Source organism: Chiloscyllium plagiosum, chromosome 15 (genome assembly GCF_004010195.1).
Source record: "Chiloscyllium plagiosum isolate BGI_BamShark_2017 chromosome 15, ASM401019v2, whole genome shotgun sequence".
In the NCBI taxonomy this organism is placed as follows: domain Eukaryota; kingdom Metazoa; phylum Chordata; class Chondrichthyes; order Orectolobiformes; family Hemiscylliidae; genus Chiloscyllium; species Chiloscyllium plagiosum.
In genome coordinates, this window is record NC_057724.1 from 63,211,871 (window position 1) to 63,234,001 (window position 22,131).

General features: G+C 40.7%; 1 protein-coding gene across 1 annotated transcript in view; it reads left to right on the top strand.

Annotated features, from left to right (window-relative positions):
• The window catches only part of LOC122557387 (phosphatidylinositol 3,4,5-trisphosphate 5-phosphatase 2-like), a 146,769-nt gene that overhangs the window by 116,203 nt on the left and 8,435 nt on the right, over nt 1–22,131 (top strand). The window contains exons 19-26 of the mRNA XM_043705046.1: nt 1,570–1,651; nt 5,005–5,094; nt 6,434–6,547; nt 8,762–8,850; nt 11,184–11,271; nt 12,348–12,503; nt 14,081–14,162; nt 18,027–18,173. Coding sequence (XP_043560981.1) covers nt 1,570–1,651; nt 5,005–5,094; nt 6,434–6,547; nt 8,762–8,850; nt 11,184–11,271; nt 12,348–12,503; nt 14,081–14,162; nt 18,027–18,173 — 848 coding nt within the window. The remainder of the gene's footprint in view (nt 1–1,569; nt 1,652–5,004; nt 5,095–6,433; nt 6,548–8,761; nt 8,851–11,183; nt 11,272–12,347; nt 12,504–14,080; nt 14,163–18,026; nt 18,174–22,131) is intronic.

Sequence of the window (22,131 nt, forward strand, 5' to 3'; positions counted from 1 at the left end):
ATAGCTCAAATCCTCCAACTCTGGCAACATCCTTGTAAATCTTTTCTGAACCCTTCCAAGTTTCACAACATCCTTCCAATAGGAAGGAGACTAGAATTGCATGCAATATTCCAAAATTGGCCAAACCAATATCCATGTTACAGTCGCAACATGATCTCCCAATTCCTATACTCAACACTCTGACCAATAAAGGAACACATACCAAATGCCACCTTCACTATCCTATCTATCTGTGACTCCACTTTCAAGGAGCTATGAACTTGCACTCCAATATCTCTTTGCTCAGCAACACTCCCCAGGACCTTACCATTAAGTGTATAAGTCCTACTAAGGTTTGCTTTCCCAAAATGCAGCACCTCACATTTATATAAATTAAACTCCATCTGCCACCTCTCAGCCCATTGGCCCATCTGATCAAGATCCCGTTGTAATCAGAGGTAACCTTCTTCACTGTCCAAATTTGGTGTCATCTGCAAACTTACTAACTATATCTCTTATGCACACATCCAAATAAATCATTTATATAAATGAAGAAAAGTAATGGACCCAGCACTGATTCTTGTGGCACTCCACTGGTCACAGGCCTCCAGTCTGCATAATCCAATTCTATTTTATTGTTAACATCAGATCTGAAGCATTGTGTTTATATTTCAGTAAAAGAGCACCTTGTTAAAAACAAAAAACAATCTATGAAGCCAGATTTCAGTCTGTGTTCAGATTTTTCCAGTAATAACATGAGCTGGAATTGTAACAAGTCTCAGACTACAGATTAAAGTTTAAGCAAGACAATCTTTTGTAACATAAGGAATGAATTATCCATAGTAGATTGTTAATGGGTAAAATAAAAACCAATAGTACAAAACCAAAATATAATCCTGAAAGGCAAAGATTCCACTTGTGTAATCTAGCAACCAGAATTAGTAAGCAAGGTCAGGAAGAGCATTTATTAACAGTCTTAATAAAAGCAAAACTAATGCATCCAGCAAGTTGTGAGATCCATAAATAGAAGAAACAGTTTCTGAACATAAGAGTAAAGGACATTAAAGTTAGCAGCAAAGGTGTTTGTAAATATATTAAGAGAAAGAGATTCAGGGAAGGTACAAAGAGCTAATTTAAGGTTGAAGTCTGCCTGACCATAATGAACTATATGGAAGTTGGAGACTTGCTTACATGAGTACTTTGACTTTGTTTTCACAGTATTAGAAGAGGGCAAGCAAGCAGAAATAGAAGAAACCTAAAAATAAGTCAAAGGGAAGGACTATCTAGATCTAATATGAATAAGGAAAACAGTAATGGGACTTAAGGCAGAAAAATCTCTAAGACCTTGTGGTTTCCAATCCAGAACATTAGAAAAATCAGGTGAGGGAAGTACAGATGCATTAATTGTAATTTTTCAAAGCTTTCTATATCTTTGAAATGTGTTTTTAGTTAGAAAATTGCAAATATAGCTCTATCATTTAAAAATGGTGAGAAAGAGGAAGGAAGCAACTTCAGACTCAAAAGTTTGACATCATTTGAAGATACATTCAAGCTTATTATTCATATCTTTGTTCATTGTTTTTATTATAGATAAGAATAAACGTTCCTTCTTGGTGTGATAGAGTCCTATGGAAATCTTACCCAGAGACGTATAATCAATGTACCTCATATGGTGAGTATAATAATTTATCATTGAAATAAATGGATACTTTGCAGCTTAGGGCAAGGATACTTCCATAGTATCCTGGCCATTACTGTGCTGGTGAACAAAGACATGTCACTTATGAAGTTTTTGAAAATATTTTGCATCAACTTTCCAAACTTGAATAATTTTGTTACTCATACTCAGGTCAGCCGATACTGAGAAAATATTTTACAAATTTTTATAACATCTAATATTTAAAATAAGCAAACTTTATCAACGTTTTAGACAAGACAGAGGAGGAAGCAAAAGTGGTGAGAGAGTCGCATTACTGGTATCACAGCTGTGTTGAGGGAGGTCACCTCGGCGGCATCTTGCAGTGAGGCATTATGGGCAGAGCTGAAAAATAGGACGGGTACAATCACAATGTTGGGATTGGAATTCAGACTTCCCAGCTGCCAATGGTTGATAGAGGAAGAGATATGTCGTCAGATTCTGGAAAGATGTGAAACTGACAGTGTTGTTGTGGTGGATGATTTTAACTTACCCCATATTGACTGGGATTCCCTTAGCACCAGGGATTTGGATGGAGAACAATTTGTTAGGTGTATCCAGAAAGGGATTTTTGGATCAATGGTAGATAGTTCAATGAAGGAGGCAGCCATACTGGACCTGATATTGGGAAATGAGCCTGACCGGGTGATCAAAGTTTTAGTAGGGGAGCATTTTGGAAATAGAACATAGAACAGTACAGCACACTTCAGCCATCAATGTTGTGTCAATATTTTATCCTACTCTAAGATCAAACTACTCGACATATCCTTCATTGCACTATCTTCCATGTGCCTATCCAAGAGTTGCTCAAATATCCCAAATGTCTCTGACTCTACTACTATTGCTGGCAGTGCATTCCATGCACCCACCACTCTCTGTGTAAATAACCCACTTCTGGCATCTCTCCTAACCCTTCCTCCAACCACCTTAAAATCATGCTCCCTCATGATAGCCATTTCCACCCTGGGAAAAAGTCTCTGGTATCCACAATATCTATGCCTCTCATCATCTTGTACACCTTTATCAAGTCACCTCTCACCCTTCTTCACTCCAATGAGAAAAGCCCAAGCCTCCTCAACCTTTCTTCCTAAGATGCTGTGGGAGGCAAGGGAGGAAATAGCTGGAGCCTTAACAAATATCTTTGCATCCTCTTTGGCCTCAGTCAAGGTTCCACAAGACTGGAGAATGGCCAATGTTGTTCCTTTGTTGAAGAAGGGAAATAGGTATAACCCAGATAATTGTAGGTAGGAGGTCCTGACATCAGTGATGGGGAACCTATTGGAGAAGATACTGCAAGACAGGATTTATTTACATTTGGAAGGAAATGAAATTGTTAGTGAAAGGAAGCATAGTTTTGTACAGGGAAAGTCATGTCTCACCAACTTGATTGAGTTCTTTAAGAAGGTGACAAGAATAACTGATGAGGGAAGATCATAGTATGTTGTCTACATGGACTTCAGTAAGGCATTTGATAAGGTACCTCATAGCAAGCTGATACCAAAGGTAGAGTCTCATGGGAACTAGGATGAGCCATCAAGATCAATACAAAATTTGCTTGGTCAGAGAAGAGAGAGTAACGGTGGATAGGTACTTTTCAAAATGGAAATCAGTAACTAGCAGTGTTGGAAGGGATTAATGTTAGGTCTTGAATGCAATTGTAATAACTACAAGTGCAGAAATAGCAAACAGTAGTATATAAGGAGATTATTGTTGTGTGTTTTGGGAATGCCAACTATTACCAGACTGCGTTTGGGATAATTTGCTGTCATCAAGTGTGTCTTAATGAGAAGAGGCATTGTAGTTTGTTACACTGTTAGCAATCAGATACAAATTACATTAATAAGATAGACATTATTACTATGACTAAATTAAATTCTACAATAGAGATCCTAAAGGAATTAAAGCTTTTCTATATAAAGGTAATTGGTTTACTGAGCTAATTATCTTTGTCTTGAAACTCTCTGAGGCATTCTCAAGCCCCTCAATGGAACACCAATCACGTCTCACCTGATGAGAGGTTTGTTTAGACCCTATAAATGTATATTAGGCAGAATTCTCAGAGTAGCCTGTGACCTGCTCGTGCACTCCCTTTGAATGTCATAGGAAGGGTGGAAGATTTGTTTAATTCCTTTCAGTGGAATAGAAAACAGAACTTTGTACTGGATGGAATGATAGTAACTCTGTTTCTAACACAACTTTCACCCATGTTACAGGGCTTTTCCCACTTTCTGTCCCACCCTTTGTTCATAGTTTGAAACTAGTACCATTTTAGATCATTACATCGGACAGACATCGAAAGGAAATTGGTTTTACTTGACGAAGGGATTTTACGGAACCATCTTAACAATGTTTTAATGAACACAATTAGTTCAGATTTTTGTGGAGTAGAAGGAGCTTGAATGGGATACCTGCTGAACTACGTCTGAGAAAATTCCCCTCGCCTGCCTTCTTTTTGTGATGGGGGTGGTGGAATGGGATAGATCCAGTCCACAATGTCCAGAGGTAGCAATGTCATGGGTAATGGCTAAGCAGCCAGGTGGAATGTGTTCATACATTTACTGGGATGTTGGTCTGGTTTTCAACATGAGTTTCAGGCCCTCAAACCCTCCCCTACCCACTTCTACCTGACATGACCCCTCATATTTCCCATGAACCCTTTGTGCCTCCTCATCTTAAATGTGCTTCACTGCCAATCATCCAATATCTACGATGGGTAAACTTTATAAGCCATGACATTGGAAGATAGATGAAAATTTCAACTATTGATAATCGAATTCAGCTCTCCCTGAAGCAAACTGACTGATAACAAACTCAAATTCATAAAATTCATTCAAAAACTGTAAACCCTTTCAAGTAGTCAACCTATTGTGAAACAATAAATCAATCGATTCACTAATTGCATCAAAAACAGATAACACTTGAATTCCCTCTTTATGCCACCAGTTAAAATGTAAACACAGTCTCCTGTGAGGTAAGTGGTTCTGGACTTTTGGGACTCAACCAACCAATCAGCACGTGTTCAATTGTATTAACCTTGGGAAATACAAGGGATATGTGTGAGTGTGCTACAGATATCTTTATCCCATACCAGTGAAAATTGCAAGACGTGAGAATGGGGGCAAGAATTCAAGAATCTGGTCCTAACCACTATTTCTAAAAAGCAGTTGAAAGTTCAAGGTATTATTTTCCTCTTTTTTAAAGGTGTGTGCCACTCATCGCTACTTACTGTGATACAATAATGACAGAATTGTGCCAGATCACCTGTCTCAGAAGAACTAAGAGTATAATAATTCATTTTCACATATTCATGCTATTTCATTTTTCTGCAGGTTGCACTGATGACATTATGACCAGCGACCATTCACCTGTCTTTTCCACATTTGAAATTGGGGTAACTTCCCAGTTTGTGTCTAAAAAAGGTAAAAAGAGCAACTTACTGCAAAGAACATGTTCATCAGTCCGAGGGTGGGGAGAGCATGTGGGGGGAGCAATTCCTGAATCATTCTGCAAGTGAAATTGTACAGTGTGAATTGATTAGAGTGGGTTGTTACTGCAGATTGTCCACTGATCTTTCATCTTCTGCATTTGGCTATGAACCTAGATCAAAGTGAATGAATTAAAGTCTCTTTGTCTGAGGTCAGGTTAAGCAGCACAGGCAGCAGAGTACACTTAAGTCCAGAGGCAACGAAAATTGCTAGTTATTGCTTAAAGATTGTCATTGGCACATTAGGGAGATGAGCATTATGGGAATACAACAAGGCAGCAATAAACAATACATTCTCCACTTGGTCCATTGTTGAGGTGGAGCAGAGAGATATCGAAATTTCACAGGAGAGCTGCCCTTCACCTTCTCTTTCCTGGCCCTTTTTATATGTCTGCCCAAACTTCCACTGGCCACGCTACAACCTCCCAACCCAACCCAACCCAAATAGCTAGTAAAAAGCAGCCCATTGAGTGCAAATCAGACAAGGTTCTATTACTGGATACTCTGTGCCATTCTCCTGAAATCAGGCAAAGATATTGTCATGCTTCAACTGTATAGACGTGAGCAACAAGTGTGGTTGTGGGTATTGAGTATTAAAATAATAAGATGTTAAGGGAAATTAGATTTGTGTTTGATTGAAGCTATGACACTTTCAGGTTTCATAATTAATTGCTTGCAAAATTATAAAGGAATTTACAAAGGAGGGAATGATTTTAGGGAAATACAAATTAAAATTAGGAAATTATGAGTGAAGTCAGTGAGTCATTCAAATTACCAAGCGGAGCCTTTGAAAAATGCTGTGCATAAATGTTAAAGCAACTTCTAGGCTTGTTCCTACAGAAACAAAGTAATGAGTATTATTGTGAGAGGGTGGTAGAGAGACATCCATTTAAAAAACATGGCTAATATTGTGGAGCTAAGTAAATGTAGGTGCTTCCTGAAAGTTTGTGTTTTCTTTTTATTTTATAATTGACCATAGCTTGGGCTAGAAGTATATAACACTGATATTGTTTCATTTTCCAGCAATGACATATATCAAATTAGTGAGTACGCGCGCACACACACACACATACATATACATGCATACACACACTCAGGCACACATATACACTGTCGCACATGTATGCACACACACTACTCGAAGGCTAGTGTGCATAAGGTATGATATGCATTCATATATTGGTGAGTTTGGTTAAGAGACACTATAAAATGCAGGTTATTGTTGCTGTTGACTTTTTCTCATTTATAGTTAATTATACTTATGTTGTTTGCAGGTCCTGGTAACAGCTCCGGGCAGGCCTGCATTGAGTTTGAACTCATTGAAGCCATTGTGAAGACAACATGCAAAACAAAATTTTTCATTGAATTTCACTCAAGCTGTCTGGAAGGTTTGGAATATTCAATACTCACATTGCAACCAATTATAGGGTGATACCTCCCAATTAATTGTCCCCAATATTGGTTAGATATAAAAACGCCACTGTAGCATTGACATCCACAGAAAAAAAGACCATTTTGAATTCCTTACTTTGGTAATGTTAAACAATTTGTTTATAATACATGTAGCGATAGGTTCATTACAATTGGCCACAATGTCTTTGAATAAAGAAAGGAAAATTTCATATCCATGCATGTATCAGTGACTGATTACTTTGCATTACTGACTGAAACCCTGTGAGTGGGAAGCATATGTAAATTTCAGGTCAGCTCAGCACTGGTTGTAAAACACTTTGCCCACAGGGTCCAAGATCATGCATGAGCAATAGTAACTTGGAGGGGCAGTGGGTGGTTTTCTGATGAAGGGCTTATGCCCAAAATGTCGACTTTCCTGCTCCTTTGATGCTGCCTGACCTGTTGTGCTTTTCCAGTGCCATACTTTTCGACTCAGACCTCCAGCATCTGCAATCCTCACTTTCTCTCAGTGGATGGTTTTGTATACTGAAGGTTTTGCTTTGACTCGTGGAGTTAATGATTGAAGAAGCTTGAGTCAATATTTAAATATTTATATATAGTTAAAGAAAAGTGTGATAGTGATGGGGAAACAATGCAGCATGTCAAATCAGACTTATGTTTGTGGGTATGCAGCATATATACCAACATAGCCTGGATGTGTAAATTCATATGATTATAATTCCTGCACAGTCCAGAATGGGCATTGGTGGTCTGGCCATCTGCTATACCCTGTTTCTTTTTTTTGACTTCAGTTGACGTTTGAATAATGGGCAGCTGAATGACTGCCACACATTTCACATCCCGAACAAATTTCACCCCTCAACGCATTTCTGTGCCAGATTGCTTGAAGAGCAGCCAGAATATATGGAACAAAAACATCAAGAGGAACAAAATTCCATCAATACAGGAAGGGAGAATGAAGATAGTTATTAAAGGACAAATGTTCTTACTCATAACTTACTCTTCCATTAAATAGGATTCACAACAATACATGGCACAAGTTTATTATAATAGTATTTATTAGGAGTAATAACACATTTAACAGCAGCACTTAAGATGATAAAACTGGCAGGATTTTAATGGGAAATTTTAAACACATTGCAGTTAGGAGATTGGTTATTCAGACTGATCAGAGTTTAATTGAGATCCAACTTATTGATTGACACTCACATTTTGTTCCTTTTTTAAAATGAATTTCCTTCTTTATAACAACTTTCATTGGAACAAGTTATTGTTTTCTGTAAATTATCACATCTCCCATTTAATTTCACTCCCTAACTTTGTGATATTTATGAGAGGTGACAGGGGTCTCACCCACAGCCCAGGGTGCTGACAAAAGCCCCATCACTTTCAGGAAAGGTGTACCCACTCACAGCAGAGGTTGGAAAACTCCTATCTCATCCACTGCACTCCCCTTCCTCCACCCACCACACTCATTCTGGGGGAGAGTATTCAATTCCATTCAAAGGAACAAAGACAGCTTTTCTAGCTGTTCTGTGCCTGTGTCGTATCAGTTGTTATTACTCCTATACTGGGTGAACCAATCTGCTATAAATCTATGCCATTGTTTACTGATCTCCTGTTTCTGTAAGTGACCATAGCGGGTTTATCAGGTGGAAGATTGGCAAGTGGAGATCCCAGCAACTTCCAATCTCAACTGCAGTTAAAAGAAATACAGAAGATAGGAGCAAGACTGGGCCATTTGACTCAGTCCTGCTCCACCATTCAATATGATCAATAAATGTGAACAAGGTTTCTGACTGTCTGCAATCGTTGAGTTCTGGATTTAACACCAGTCGAACAATTGGTGCAGAATCCTTACAGTCAAATGAAGAGCGCAATTTGTTCTGCAAACAGTAACTAACAATTTTAATACCATTATTGTGGCTTATTTGTTTTGTGCCTCAGTGATACCTTGTGCAATAATCAGATTTCTAGCTGGACAAAGATTATGCGCAAGGTTTTGTCAAACCTGACTCTACCTTTTCAATGTAGACATGGCAATGCAAGGACAATAGCAAAGATTTGCACTCAGTATAGATGAAAATCTCTGTTTGAAATTACCACAAAGATATTCACAGGTGAACAGAAAAGTATGCATTTTGAAAACAATAATGCTCACTTTTCCAAAATTCACTTTTTCTTGACAGAATTTAAGAAAAGTTTGGATAATGCTTTGCAGATTTGTATTAAACATGGATTCCTGAGAGTTCAGTGGTCTGCACACCAGTTGCCAATGGTAGGTCACTGTTTTAGCCTGATGAAAGATGATAACTAAAATATATAATATTTATTTTATACATAATACAACAGTCATTTACTGTAAGCTCAACCAGGTCTTTATGTTTCGATCTGAACAGTGAGAAATGCTATTTGGTTATTTGAGCAATGTCTAGAGCAAACAAAAAGCTTAGTTAGTTAGGATTCAATCCTTGTCCTTAACTGATCTCAGCCAAGGTTGTGTTAGAAGCAACACAGGAACCTTAGTATCACTAATCAGTAAAGACCTCTATTGAGAATCCAGAAGGATAAACTATCCTACCATTTTCCCATCCTAATAGGCTAGTGTCAGGCTAGTCACCTGGGATTAATACATCAAAGACAGACAGGAAAAACTTACTTTTCTTGACTGCTACATTTGGAAATAAGCTGGACATGTATAAGAGTGAATGAGCTTTGTATTTGTATGCAGAAGCTCAAAGTTATCTCAGATTTAAACATGCCCAATTGTACATAGACCTTGTAAAAAATAGTCTACTCCATCTAATTTTCATTTGGGGAGCAGGTTATTGTCCAAGGTGAGCAGAATGTTGGCTTTAATGGGATGAACCTAAATATTATTTCAAAACAGACTAAATTTAATTTTCAATGAGTGGTCATTCATTCCTTATAGAATTGGGGCTGACAATACACTCTTGACATCCTGGAATCTCCACAATGTGCAAGCAGATCATTTGGCCTATCGAGTCCAAACTGACTCTCCAAAGAGCATTCCATCCAGACCCAACCCTGTACCCTACCCCTGTAACCTTGCATTTCCTACGGCCAATCCACCTAATCTACACATCCCTAGATGCTCTGGGTAATTTACCATGGCTAATCCACCAAACCTGCACATCTTTGGACTGTGGGAGCAAACCAGAGCATCTCGGTGGAAACCCACGCAGACACAGGGAGAATATGAAAACTGAACACAGACAGTCTCCGAAGGGTATAATTGAACCTGATGCCCGGTGCTGTGAGGCAGCAGTGTTAACCACTGAGCCACCATGCCACCCCACTAATGAAGAAACACAGAGATGTAGGACCTGTAGAACAAGAACACATTTCTTGTTGTTCACAGGAACGTCCTTCCCTTGTGTTTCAGGTTCATTAACACTCCAGCTGACTGAATCAACCACTATACAAATTCCCTTTTTAGACACTCACCATCCTGACTTGGGTATATATATATCATCATCCCTTCAGTGTCGCTGGGTCAAAATCCAGAAGCCCCGCCCTGATGGCATTGTGAGTCTGTCTAGAGCATTGTGAGTCTGTGAGTCTGTCCACTACATATAGATTGCAGTGGTACAAGAAAGCAATAAATGCTGACCTAGCTCAAGATACCCATGTCCCACAAGTGAATGAAAAAGTTCTGATAATTCCCACAATTTGATGGAAGACATGGGAGGCCTCTTTGAAGCCATTTCTAAGCCAGGAGGGCTTGCTGCAGTTCACTCTCCTGGCTAATGTTTCCCAAATATGTATGACAGCCGTCAATCAAATACTTTGAGCATTAGGTACAGGATGGCACAGTGGTTCAGTGGTTAGCATTGCTGCCTCACAGTGCCAGGGACCCAGTTTAAATTTCCACCCGGGGCGACTGTCTGTGTGGAGTTTGCACATTCTCCCCGTATCTGCATGGGTTTCTTCTGGGTGCTGTGGTTTCCTCCCACAATCAAAAGATGTGCAGGTTAGGTGAATTGGCTATGCTAAATTGCCCACAGTGTTCAGGGACGTGTAGGTCAGGTGCATTAGTCAGGGTAAATGTAGAGTAGTAGGGGAATGGATCCGGATGGGTTACTCTTTGGAGGGTCAGTATGGACTTGTTGGGCCAAAGGGCCTGTGTCCACACTCTAGGGATTCTTTGTATCTATGATGGGTCTGATCCAGTGTAACATTCCCAATAAGGTGTCTCATCAAGTACATTCAAACTAGGTATATCATAAATCTAATGCAGAATAAAATTGTTGAACTGCTCTCTCAAGAATACTAGGACCAAATAGGGTTAAATGTGGAATAAAACCCCCTATATTCTGATGTATCCATTTATGTGAACATAAGTCCAATACTCTTAAAATCCTTTAAATTCATCACTGTCATTTAGAAATTGGTGTGCCTTATGATACACGGTATTCTAATTCTGACTTCACCAAAGCATAATTTAACCTTTTGATTTATAATGAAAAGCTGTTGACAGAGACATTGACCCAAAGCAAAGATTTTCCAAATCCTGGTTAATATATAATTACTAATTTAAACTCACTGAACTCTTTGCCATCTCTCATTATTCACTGTTGCTGCTTTTAGTTGTCTCCAATTCTGTCTGACATTGAGTACCTACAAGACCAACACCTCCTGCTGACCATAAAATCCACAGATGGATACGAATCCTATGGTAAGTTAAAACCAAGTTCCAACTAGCCTTTAAAGACAGTAAAAGTATAAATTAATGAGGGAAAGATGTGTTTAAGCAACCTTCTATCAATAGCAACGGACAACAAAGGAATTGAAGGAACAAGGAAAAGTAACTCACTGAAGCCTGTGGTCCAGACATGTGTGTTCAAACTGTGATTTTGATTTTCTTTTTCCAATCCTAATATTTATGTCTTGTCTGTCTTCATATGTCTGTCTGTTTGTAAAGGCAGAATGTCCAAGAGGAAGAATTTAAGGTGTAGAGTTATAACTCAGCAATTCATACTTCCTACTTGCAAACAACCAATTTGAAAGGTATCTGATTCAATATTGATACTTTTCAGGCATGTTGTTGTCTTAACCAGGTGTTAGGCCTTTGAATAGACCAATTAGGAGACCAGACAGTACATTTTTAATGAACCTTCTGGGGAATGCAGGTGCCCTAAGCAGGATTATGTTGCATGTTCAATGCACATCACCCATCTTGAGTGCATTGTACTCCAGCAACCCACCCTGCTTTGCCCTGTCCTCAGTAAATCAGGAGTATCTGCTGCGAATTTACCTCCAAACGATGCTCTAAAGCAAAACGAAAGTCAAAAATAACAGAAGAATGCTGATAATAACAGTACAGAAATCTCTCATAATACTACTGTGGGCGGCACGGTGGCACAGTGGTTAGCACTGCTGCCTCACAGCGCCAGAGACCCGGGTTCAATTCCCGACTCAGGCGACTGACTGTGTGGGTTTGCGTGGGTTTCCCCGTGTCTGCGTGGGTTTCCTCCGGGTGCTCCGGTTTCCTCCCACAGTCCAAAGATGTGCGGATCAGGTGAATTGGCCATGCTAAATTGCCCGTAGTGTTAGGTTAAAGGGGTAAATGTAGGGGTATGGGTGGGTTGTGCTTTGGCGGGTCGGTGTGGACTTGTTGGGCCGAAGGGCCTGTTTCCACACTGTAAGTAATCTAATCTAATCTAATCTACTGAAGGCCATAAATCAATCCAACATAAACTTCAATTACATTGTTATAAGGCTGCTGTGTTCTCACTTCCCACCCTTTGGCAGGAGAGTGTTGTATTGCACTGAAGTCCCTAATTGGAAACACACCACAGATGTTTGAGACAGGTCTGTCTCACCTGGGAGATGAGTCGGGATCTATCCGTGTTACGATGAGGGTCGTTGTTCCTGCTGAACGCAAAAGAACTCGGGAACGTCTTTATGGTGAGTTCCTCAGATGCCGGAGTTCCCAGTACAATAAAATGACACAGTAATATGTACAGAAGCACATTACCTCTCTGTTATGGTCTCAAAATTTAATACATCACCTACACAATAAGCAATGATTGGACAACAATACAACTTGCAATACCATTAAAATTATCCACTAAGTGGTCCAGGAGGTAATGTGCCTAATTTTCTTTCCCTCTATTGAAGTTTGGGATCTCCCCTTGGCATCTCCTTCTGACCAAATGCTGACTGAAAATTATTTTTCAGCCTTTGGTGGGGTATTGCTGGCATGAATTCAGTCATATTACTTGTTGGTACTCTCATAATGTTGTCCTCAGATATTTTCTTCCTTCCAAAACAAAAGTGGTTTGGATCAGAAATTGGCTAGCGCAAAGAAGACAGGGGCTGGTGGTTGTTGGGAAATGTTCATCCTGGTGTTCAGTTATTAGTAGTGTACCGCAAGGATCTGTTTTGGGGCCACTGCTGTTTGTCATTTTGAGAAATGACCTGGATGAGGGTGCAGAAAAATGGGTTAGGAAATTTGTGGATGGCACTAAAGTAAGTGGAGTTGTGGATAGTGCTGAAGGATGTTGCAGGTTACACAGAGATGTAGACTTGCAGCAGAGCTGAGCTCAGAGATGGCAAATGGAGTTTAATGCAGAAAAGTATGAGGTAATTCACTTTGGAAGGAGTAACAGGAATAAAGAGTATTGGGCTAATGGTAAGATTCTTGGTAGTGTGGAAGAGCAGAGAGATCTCGGTGTCCATGCACATCCATCCCTGAAAGTTGCCACACAGATCAATAGGGTTGTTAAGAAAGAGTACGGTGTGTTAGGTTTTATTGGTAAAGGGATTGAGTTTTGGAGCCACGAAGTAATGCTGCAGCTGTACAAAACTGTGGTGCGACCGAACTTGGAGTATTGCATACAGTTCTGGTCACTGCATTATAGGAAGGATGTGGAAGCTTTGGAGATTTACTAGGATGTTGCCTGGTATGGAGGGAAGGCTATATGAGGAAAGGCTGAGGAACTTAAGGCTGTTTTCGTTAGAGGGAAGAATGTTGAGAGGTTACTTAATTGAGACATATAAAATAATCAGAGGGTTAGATAGGATGGTCAGTGAGAGCCTTTTTTCTTGGATGGTGATGGCTAGCCCTAGGGAAGTAGCTATAAATTGAGGGGTAATAGATAGATAGATGTCACAGGTGGTTTCTTTACTCAAAGAGTACTAGGGGCATAGAACACACTGCCTGCAACAGTCGTAGACTCGCCAATCTTAAGGACTTTTAAATGGAATAGTGTAGGTTAGATGGGCTTCAGATTGGTTCCACAGGTCGGCACAACACTGAGGGCCGAAGAACCTGTACTGCGCTATCATGTTTTATGTCTATGTCTAAAAGCATCTTGGATATCTTTGTTCTTGGTTAAATTCACACAACATATAAATTAGCAAAAGTTCTATTTTTGTAAAATGTTATCGTTCAAGCATAAATTTTCAAAAACTTTTGCAAATTGGTTGACTATTTAGTGCATTTGCAATCTACTAACATTTCTTCATTTTATTTCGAACAGAATGGATTAGTTCAGAGAGAGATGGCATCCGGTCCCTGAAAGATAAGCCTATATCTTCCAAACCAATCCAGGACAACCCTGGGTAGGTAACATTGGAACAGGTTTGTAGGATAGGTGCTGGAAAATTGTTGAATTTCCAGTTTTGCATTTATAATGTGCATTTTTCCCTGGAAGATTTGAGGCTGAGGGGTGACCTTATCAAGGTTTATAAGATCATGAGGGACATGCAGAGGGTGAGTAGCCAAGGTCTTTTTCCCAAGGTATGGGAGTCCAAAACTAGGTTTAAGATGAGAGTGGAAAGATTTAAAAGGGACCTGAGGGCTAGCTTTTTCATGCAGAGGGTGGTGTGTGTGTGGAACGAGCATCAGGATAGGCACATGATTAAGAATGGTTTAGGGGGATACGGGCCAAATGCTGGCAAATGGGACTAGAACAGTTTAGGATATCTGGTCAGAAAAGACGGTTTGGACTGAAGGATCTGTTTCCATGCTGTATAACTCTATGTCCATTTTTAATAGTCTCCTGTTTCTATTCATAGCGTTTCTTTTATTTAACCTTTTTTTTCAAAATCAACCTGTTCTGGAGCAGACAGGACATGAAACCAGGCCTCTCGGCCCAGACAGTAAGGGCACTACTACTGCGCCACAAGAGGACCCCTAACCCCGAGAACGTTTCCTTCTTCTTCACTGGAATCAGTGACTTGATTGGGTACATTCCATTAGCGTCCTCACAGTCATGTAGCTTGTTCAAGCAGTCTTTCTTCATCCGTGAGGCAGGATTGTAATTATTGAAAACTATTCAAACATGTAAGACCTCATACTTTCTAGACATACAGACTTAGAACCCAGTAGGATGCCATTTGGCCTATTGGATCTTTGAAGGTGCAATCATGCTTCGTCCTACATCCCCACTTTTTCTCCATTTCCCCATAATTAGCTCATCCTTGAGTACCTATCCAATTCCCTTCTCAAATCACTTATAGAATCAAGTACAACTGCATTTTCAGGTGCTTTCAATGTTCTGCCTATACTCTAATTGAAAAAATATCTCATCAACTCTCCTCTCAATTGTGTTGGGACATCTGGTCAGAATGGACGAGTTGGACCGAAGGTCTGTTTCCATGTTGCACATCTCTATGACTCTATGACTCTGGACCTTTGCCAATATATCTTAATCTGTTTATTCACCCACTCATCAGAGTTTTTCTTGGTCCACTGTATGAAACCATCTCATTATCTTAAAACCTCAATCTGGTCTCTTCATTTACTATTGTGGGCCAGTACAGAAGTTGAGAGCACTGACTTCAAATTAGGGCTTTCCCTTTCAGGACAGAGATCAGGGGAAATGGCCTCTTGTGTGACTTTGGAACTCTGCCTCAGAAGATGGTGGAGACAGGAGCCATTGAATATTTTAAAAGTGGAGATGAGTATATTATTTTAGGGAAGATTAATCAAAGGTAGAATTTCTAGCATGAACAGATAAGCCATAGCCTCATTGAATGTTGGAGCAGGTTTGAAGGGCTAAATGGTCTATTTCTGATCCTAGTTTCTATGCAAATAGGGGTTCTTCATCAAACACAGAAATTATTAGAAATGTAGAGTGGACCAGATAGCATTTCAAAAAGAGAAGGATTTATATTTCAGAAGTAAGCCTTCATCAGAACATGAAAACTAGGTGATTAATACCATCTTTGACCATCCTGGTAGACACATTAAAAATAACAATGGAATTTTGGAAAATCAGGAAGTTCATTCCTAACCCACAACAGATCCAAGCATAATACAGAGAATGGTGGAAAATTTGGAAATCATTAGTGTCAAACATACTATATTTTGTCTGTATATATTATGCAGGAAGAACGTCCTGATAACCAGGAAGTCCAGAAACAGGAGTCACAGTCTAAGGATATGGGATAAACCATTCAGGACTGAGATGAAGTGTATTTTATCACCCAGAGAGTAGCGAGCCTGTGGAATTCTCTGCCACAGAAAACAGTTGAGCCCAAAACATTGAATGTTTTCTAAATATAGCTTCTGGGAATAAGGGGATCAAAGGGTATGGAGAGAAAGTGGAAACAGGGTACTGAGTTGCATGATCATGTTTAATGGCAGAGCACATTTGATGGACCAAATGGCTTACTCCTGCTTCTATTTTCTATGTTCCTCTTATATATCTTACCTTAAATATATCTCAAAATATTAATAGACAATAGACAAGAGACAATAGGTGCAAGAGTAGACCATTCTACCCTTCGAGCCAGCACCACCATTCATTATGATCATGGCTGATCATCCTCAATCAGTATCCTGTTCCTGCCTTATCCCCATAACCCTTGATTCCACTATCCTTAAGAGCTCTATCCAACTCTTTCTTGAAAGTATCCAGAGACTTGGCCTCCACAGCCTTCTGGGGCAGAGCATTCCATACACCCACCACTCTCTGGGTGAAGAAATTTCTCCTCAACTCTGTTCTAAGTGGCCTACCCCTTATTTTTAAACTGTGTCCTCTGGTTCGGGACTCACCCATCAGCTGAAACATGCTTCCTTTCTCCAGAGTGTCCAATCCTTTAATAATCTTATACGTCTCAAACAGATCCCCTCTCAGCCTTCTAAACTCAAGCGTATACAAGCCCAGTCGCTCCAATCTTTCAGCATAAAATAGTCCCGTCATTCCGGGAATTGACCTCGTAATTCCGGGAAATGACCTTGTAAGAATTTTCTGAAAGAATCTTGCATTTAAATGATTGAACAGTGCATGCATCTGCTGCATTCCCCCCTGGTTATACTGATCTTGCTGTTACATGTTGCAAACACTTCAGTGAGTGTGAATAGCATTACTGTTTTTAAAAAATCATTTGAGACTCAAACAACTGAAGATTACCTCAGTTCCTGCTTAAATCAATCAATTTAATAAACAGAACAGATACCCAAAATATCACCCTCTTGCCCTTCTTTAGATGCAGAATTTTGCTTGCACAGCCAGTTTTATTTTGAAATAAACTATTAAACTGATCCTCACATTGCGATTTGAAACATTTTCAAACTGTGAGGACAGCGATGCTATCATTTCTTAAAAGACCATTAGCATTGAATGCTCCTTGGCATTTCTGATCCACAGTGGCACACTGATGCCTATCTGACGTCTCTCACACAAGTTCCTGACCTCAGCCATTGGGAAGTGGCACTGAATGGACAAAGGAAGAGAAAGAAAGATCCAGCGACTACTCCCAGATGCCTCTTATATATTTCCATTTTGATACACAGAACTGGACGTATCAGGGGCCAAGTGTGGATGAAGGAAAAATAATTTGCAAAAAAGATGATTTAAAATAAAAATAATTTTCTTACATTCCGTTCCCTCACCTCCTTTGCAGCTAGTGACTGATTCTGAGCAGGGTTTCCCAGCTGCCAGTAGCTTTTTCTTTGTGCCATCTGGATACCATACAACAAAGCAAGCTATTAGTTATGTAACATGCAGATGCTGAGCACCTGTAGAGTACTTGATGATAGGGCCAACATCAGCGAAGCCTGATCTCTCTTTCCTAGTATTTCTACTTGCAGCAGAAATTCAGGGCAGGGACCCCAGCTGGTATTACTCTCTTCTTTTCTTACTACACATGCAAGCAGACAATTTGTAACCAGCTAAATGCTTTTTAACTGATATCAGAAAGCTCAAGAGAAGCAAGGAATCAGAATGTATTTTTTGCGCTGATTCATAAGGAATCTTGTGGGGGAGTCTTGAGGGACTTATGAGGGATTGGGATGGTTTTTGGCAACAAACTACGATGGTTTGAACTGGAAAAAAGTGACTATAAAGAATACTACAATATAAAGCTAGCAGAAGTATTTGGTAGCATTTATACTTTGAGCTCATGTGAGGGACGACCAGGAGTTTGGTAGCACTGAAACTGAAAGAATATTTTTAACATTTGTCTGTTACTCCACAGAGGCAGTGAGAAAAAATGTGGTCAGAATTCAGCGTTCTCTGAAGTCATCAGCTCCATGTTTTCCAATTGGCCTGACGATGGCCCTCACCCTGGGAGTACTGGTATAGGAATTAAAGGGAAGGGCAATGAAGAGGTCATTCAATCAAGGTATGTCAACCCATCATCACACCTGAGGTTAGGCTGAAAGGGAACTCTTACCTTCTTCTCATATACACCAGGAAATCTGGATTCAAGACCCACCCACTCCAGTGGTGTGCAATAACATCTCTGAACAAGTTAAATAAATAACATCTACACTCGCAGAAAGACAACCCTTTATGGACTGTTATGAATCCAGCATGCAGCCAATTTGAGATCTCCTGCCCTATGATGGCATAAAAAAAAGAACCGTGGATGGTGGAAATCAGAAACAGAAACATGTTTTCCCCTTGTCCAGTTGCTTCTCACTTACATCTTCAATTCTCTGACATTTTACATCAGTTCCAGAATTTCCAGTTTGTGGGCTCCAGCCACCTCCCCTTCACTATGGAAGTACCAGCCCTTTACACGTCCATCCCCCATTAGGATTGTCTCAGCGCTCTCTGCTTCTTCCTGGAACAAAGGCTTGAATTCGCTCACCCACCACCACACTCCTCCGCTTGGCTGAGCTTGTCCTTCTCTTTTAACTCCTTTCATTTTCTTCAGGTCAGAAAGGTGGCCAGGGTACGATTTTTCCTGCTCCTCAGATGCTGCCTGACCTGCTGTGCTTTTCCGGCACCACTCTAATCTAGACTCTGGTTTACAGCATCTGCAGTCCTTGCTTTTACCCACATAGGCCCCAGTTATGTCTGCCTCTTTGTGGCATAAGTGGAACGTTGCTTGTTGTAGTCCTACTCCTGTCCCCACCCACACTCTTTCTCCAATATATCCAGAAATAGAAATATTTATGAATTTTGATTCCAATTACCACCCTGACCTCAGCTTTACCTGGTCCATCTCTGATTCCTCCCTTTCTTCTTTGACATTTCTATTTCCATTTCTGAGGATAGACTAGCTACCAATATCCACTACAAACCAAGTGATTCTCACAGTTACCTTGACTATACATCCTCACCCTGTTTCCCATAAAGACTCTATTCCATTCTCCTAGTTCTTCTAACTCCGTTGCATCTGTTTTAATGTCAACTTCGACAAGAGGGCCTCCAAAATGTCCAACTTTTCCCTCAATCGAGCATTCCCCAGCACCATGGTCAACAAGGCTCACAACCAGGTCCAACCCATCTCCCGCACTTCCACCCTCACTCAATCTCTCTCCCATAGCAGCAGTAGGGTCCTTCTTGTCCTCACCTACCATCCCACCTGAATTCACATCCAAAGGATCATTTCAACCTTTTCAGCCACCTCCAGCGAGATGCCATAACCAGGCACATATTCATCTCCCTTCCCTTACCAGCCTTCAGCAGGAACCATTCCCTCCAGAACCCACTGGTCCACTCCTCCTTCAACCCAACACAGCCCCTCCACTCATGGCATCTACCTTGCACAGACAGAAGGTGTAACATCTGCCCATTTACTTCATCCCTCCTCAATATCCAAGGACCCATACACAGCTTCCAGGTAAAGCAGCTCTCTACCTGTACCTCACTAAATCTCTGCATTCAATTTCCCATTTATCTTTACGTTACTTTTTGGTCAGAATCTGCAACCTCTCACCCCGACAACTTATGCTCACAGTCCCCAACCCCCGATTCCCTGCCGTCACAGTTCCTGTCCCCACTCTGACACCCTACCCTCACAGATCGTGCCCTCTCCCTGACCGTTACCCTCACAGATTCTGCCCTCTCCCTCACTCCCTACCCTCACAGATCCTGTCCTCTCCCTCACTCCCTACCCTCACAGGTCCTGAGCTCTCCCTCACTCCCTACCCTCATAGGTCTTGTCCTCTCCCTCACTCCCTACCCTCACAGGTCCTGCCCTCTCCCTCACTCCCTTCCCTCATAGGTCCTGTCCTCTCCCTAATGCCTACCCTCACAGGTCCTGTCCTCTCCCTCACTCCCTACCCTCACAGGTCTTTCCCTCTCCCTCACTCCCTACCCTCACAGGTCCTGTCCTCTCCCTCACTCTCCACTCTTACAGTGCTGTGTCATTTAAAAAATGGAGTGCTGGTGAGATGGGAGGTGCAGGGGATTGGCACCTTGTCCTGTCATTGTTCCAGCTCCTGGGATGAAAGCCAACATGGAATAAAAGAATCTTTATGCTCTCTTTATGATTTTTTTCAATAATGATTTTGGGCCATGTTGACTCAATTCTTTTGGGGGCGTAAGTTCATAATAAAAACACTGGCAATGAATTCTCTGCTGTAATTCCATTTTCCCTACTAGCTAAGGAAAACTGGAACTATTATTGAATTTCTTTGACCACATCTCCAATATGTTGTTGGAATAAAATGCCCTTTACTGCACTTTGTCTGCACTGAGAGTGTTTGCTCAGTGTCTGAATTAGAAAATGTTTCATTATTCAATATTGATGTCCCACACCGCAGCGAGAACAGAAATGTTACTTAACAAACAAAAGGTTAAAAGGTGGAAAAGCTGTCTGAAAGAATCAAAATGATTGCTTGGTTTTGGCTATGGTATTCTTTTACTCACTCTGTGCTCACCACAGGAGGGAGCGGAGTGAATGTAAAAGAGGAGAAATCTGAAGTCAAAGATCTTTGCAAAGTGTCTTGCAACAATTATGAAGATGATTCTGTTTTTAGCTTGTGTATAATAAAACTACTCAGACTATAGGCATGAAAGGTTAATATGTAACCTTTTATTAAACTGATATTGAATTGGAGAAACTGTGTTTTGAGTGAAAGATCTTTATATGGAGCACCTGTGACTGAACTGAATAGATCTTAGAGGTGTCAACAACTTAATTAAAACTAAACCAGAGGGGGCATCCCTGCATTTGTGTATTGTGCTGTTTACAGCATGCTGACAGAAATTCAGACAACTTGGGCGAGAATATTTTTCCAATTTCAGATCAATAGATCACTTTTATTTTGGATGATGTTAAAATTTGTTCAGTCTTCTTTCTCTTTCTCTAAATGTAATGATGTGTGCTGGGCTCTGATACCTTTCCATTTTAAAAAAAAAATTTCTGTGTCACCTGGGTCAATGCGCAGTACCATTATATTTGTTTGCACAGCCACAGTATAGAATCAATCACAGAATCCCTACACTGTGGAAAGAGGCCATTCAACCCATCGACCTTCTGAAGACCATCCCACTCAGACCTAGTGTCTACCCTATCCAGGTAACCCTGCATCGCCTATGGCTAATCTACCTAACTGCACATTCTTGGATTGTAGGAGGAAACCAGAGCATCTGACAAAAACCAACATGGAAAAGTGGAGAATGAGTAAACTCCACACAGACAGTCACCCAAGGCTGGAATTGACCCTGGATGCTGTGACGCCACAGTGCTAACCACTGGGCTACCATGGAGGAGGACTGACTTGACAGCAGTTTGTGTCAGACCTTCATGATTGCTATGTGTCTGTGCATCACATAAAACCTCATGTCTATTGGTGCCAGTCCGAATCCCAGGCAGCCATCCATGGAGCAGCCTAACCCAACCTGACAGCAAATTATTCAACCATGGAGCAAAGTCTTGCAATGTCTACCAAATTGGACAATAATCAAAGGTGAGAAATCTGAAAAAAACACAGAGGATTTTGGAGAAGTGCAGCAGATCAGGCAGCATCTGTGGAGACAGAAACAAAGTTCATGTTTCCAGTCAGGTACTCTTCTTCAGAACTCTAGGTGGGAATTCTGGCTGATATTAGTTCCATCCTGTAAGTCCAGTGTGAACAAACTCAAACACTGGCATCCCACAAGGATGTGTCCTCGGCCCCCCTACTGTACTCCCTGTACATCCATGATTGTGTGGCCAAATTCCATATGAATGCCATTGACAAGCTTGCTGGTGATACCACTGTGGTAGACCAGTTATCAAACAATGATGAATCAAAATACAGGAAGGAGATTGACGGCTTGGTGTCATGTTGCAATCATAACAATCTCTCTCTCAATGTCGGCAAAACAAAAGAATTGATCATTGACTTCAAGAAGAAAGGAGG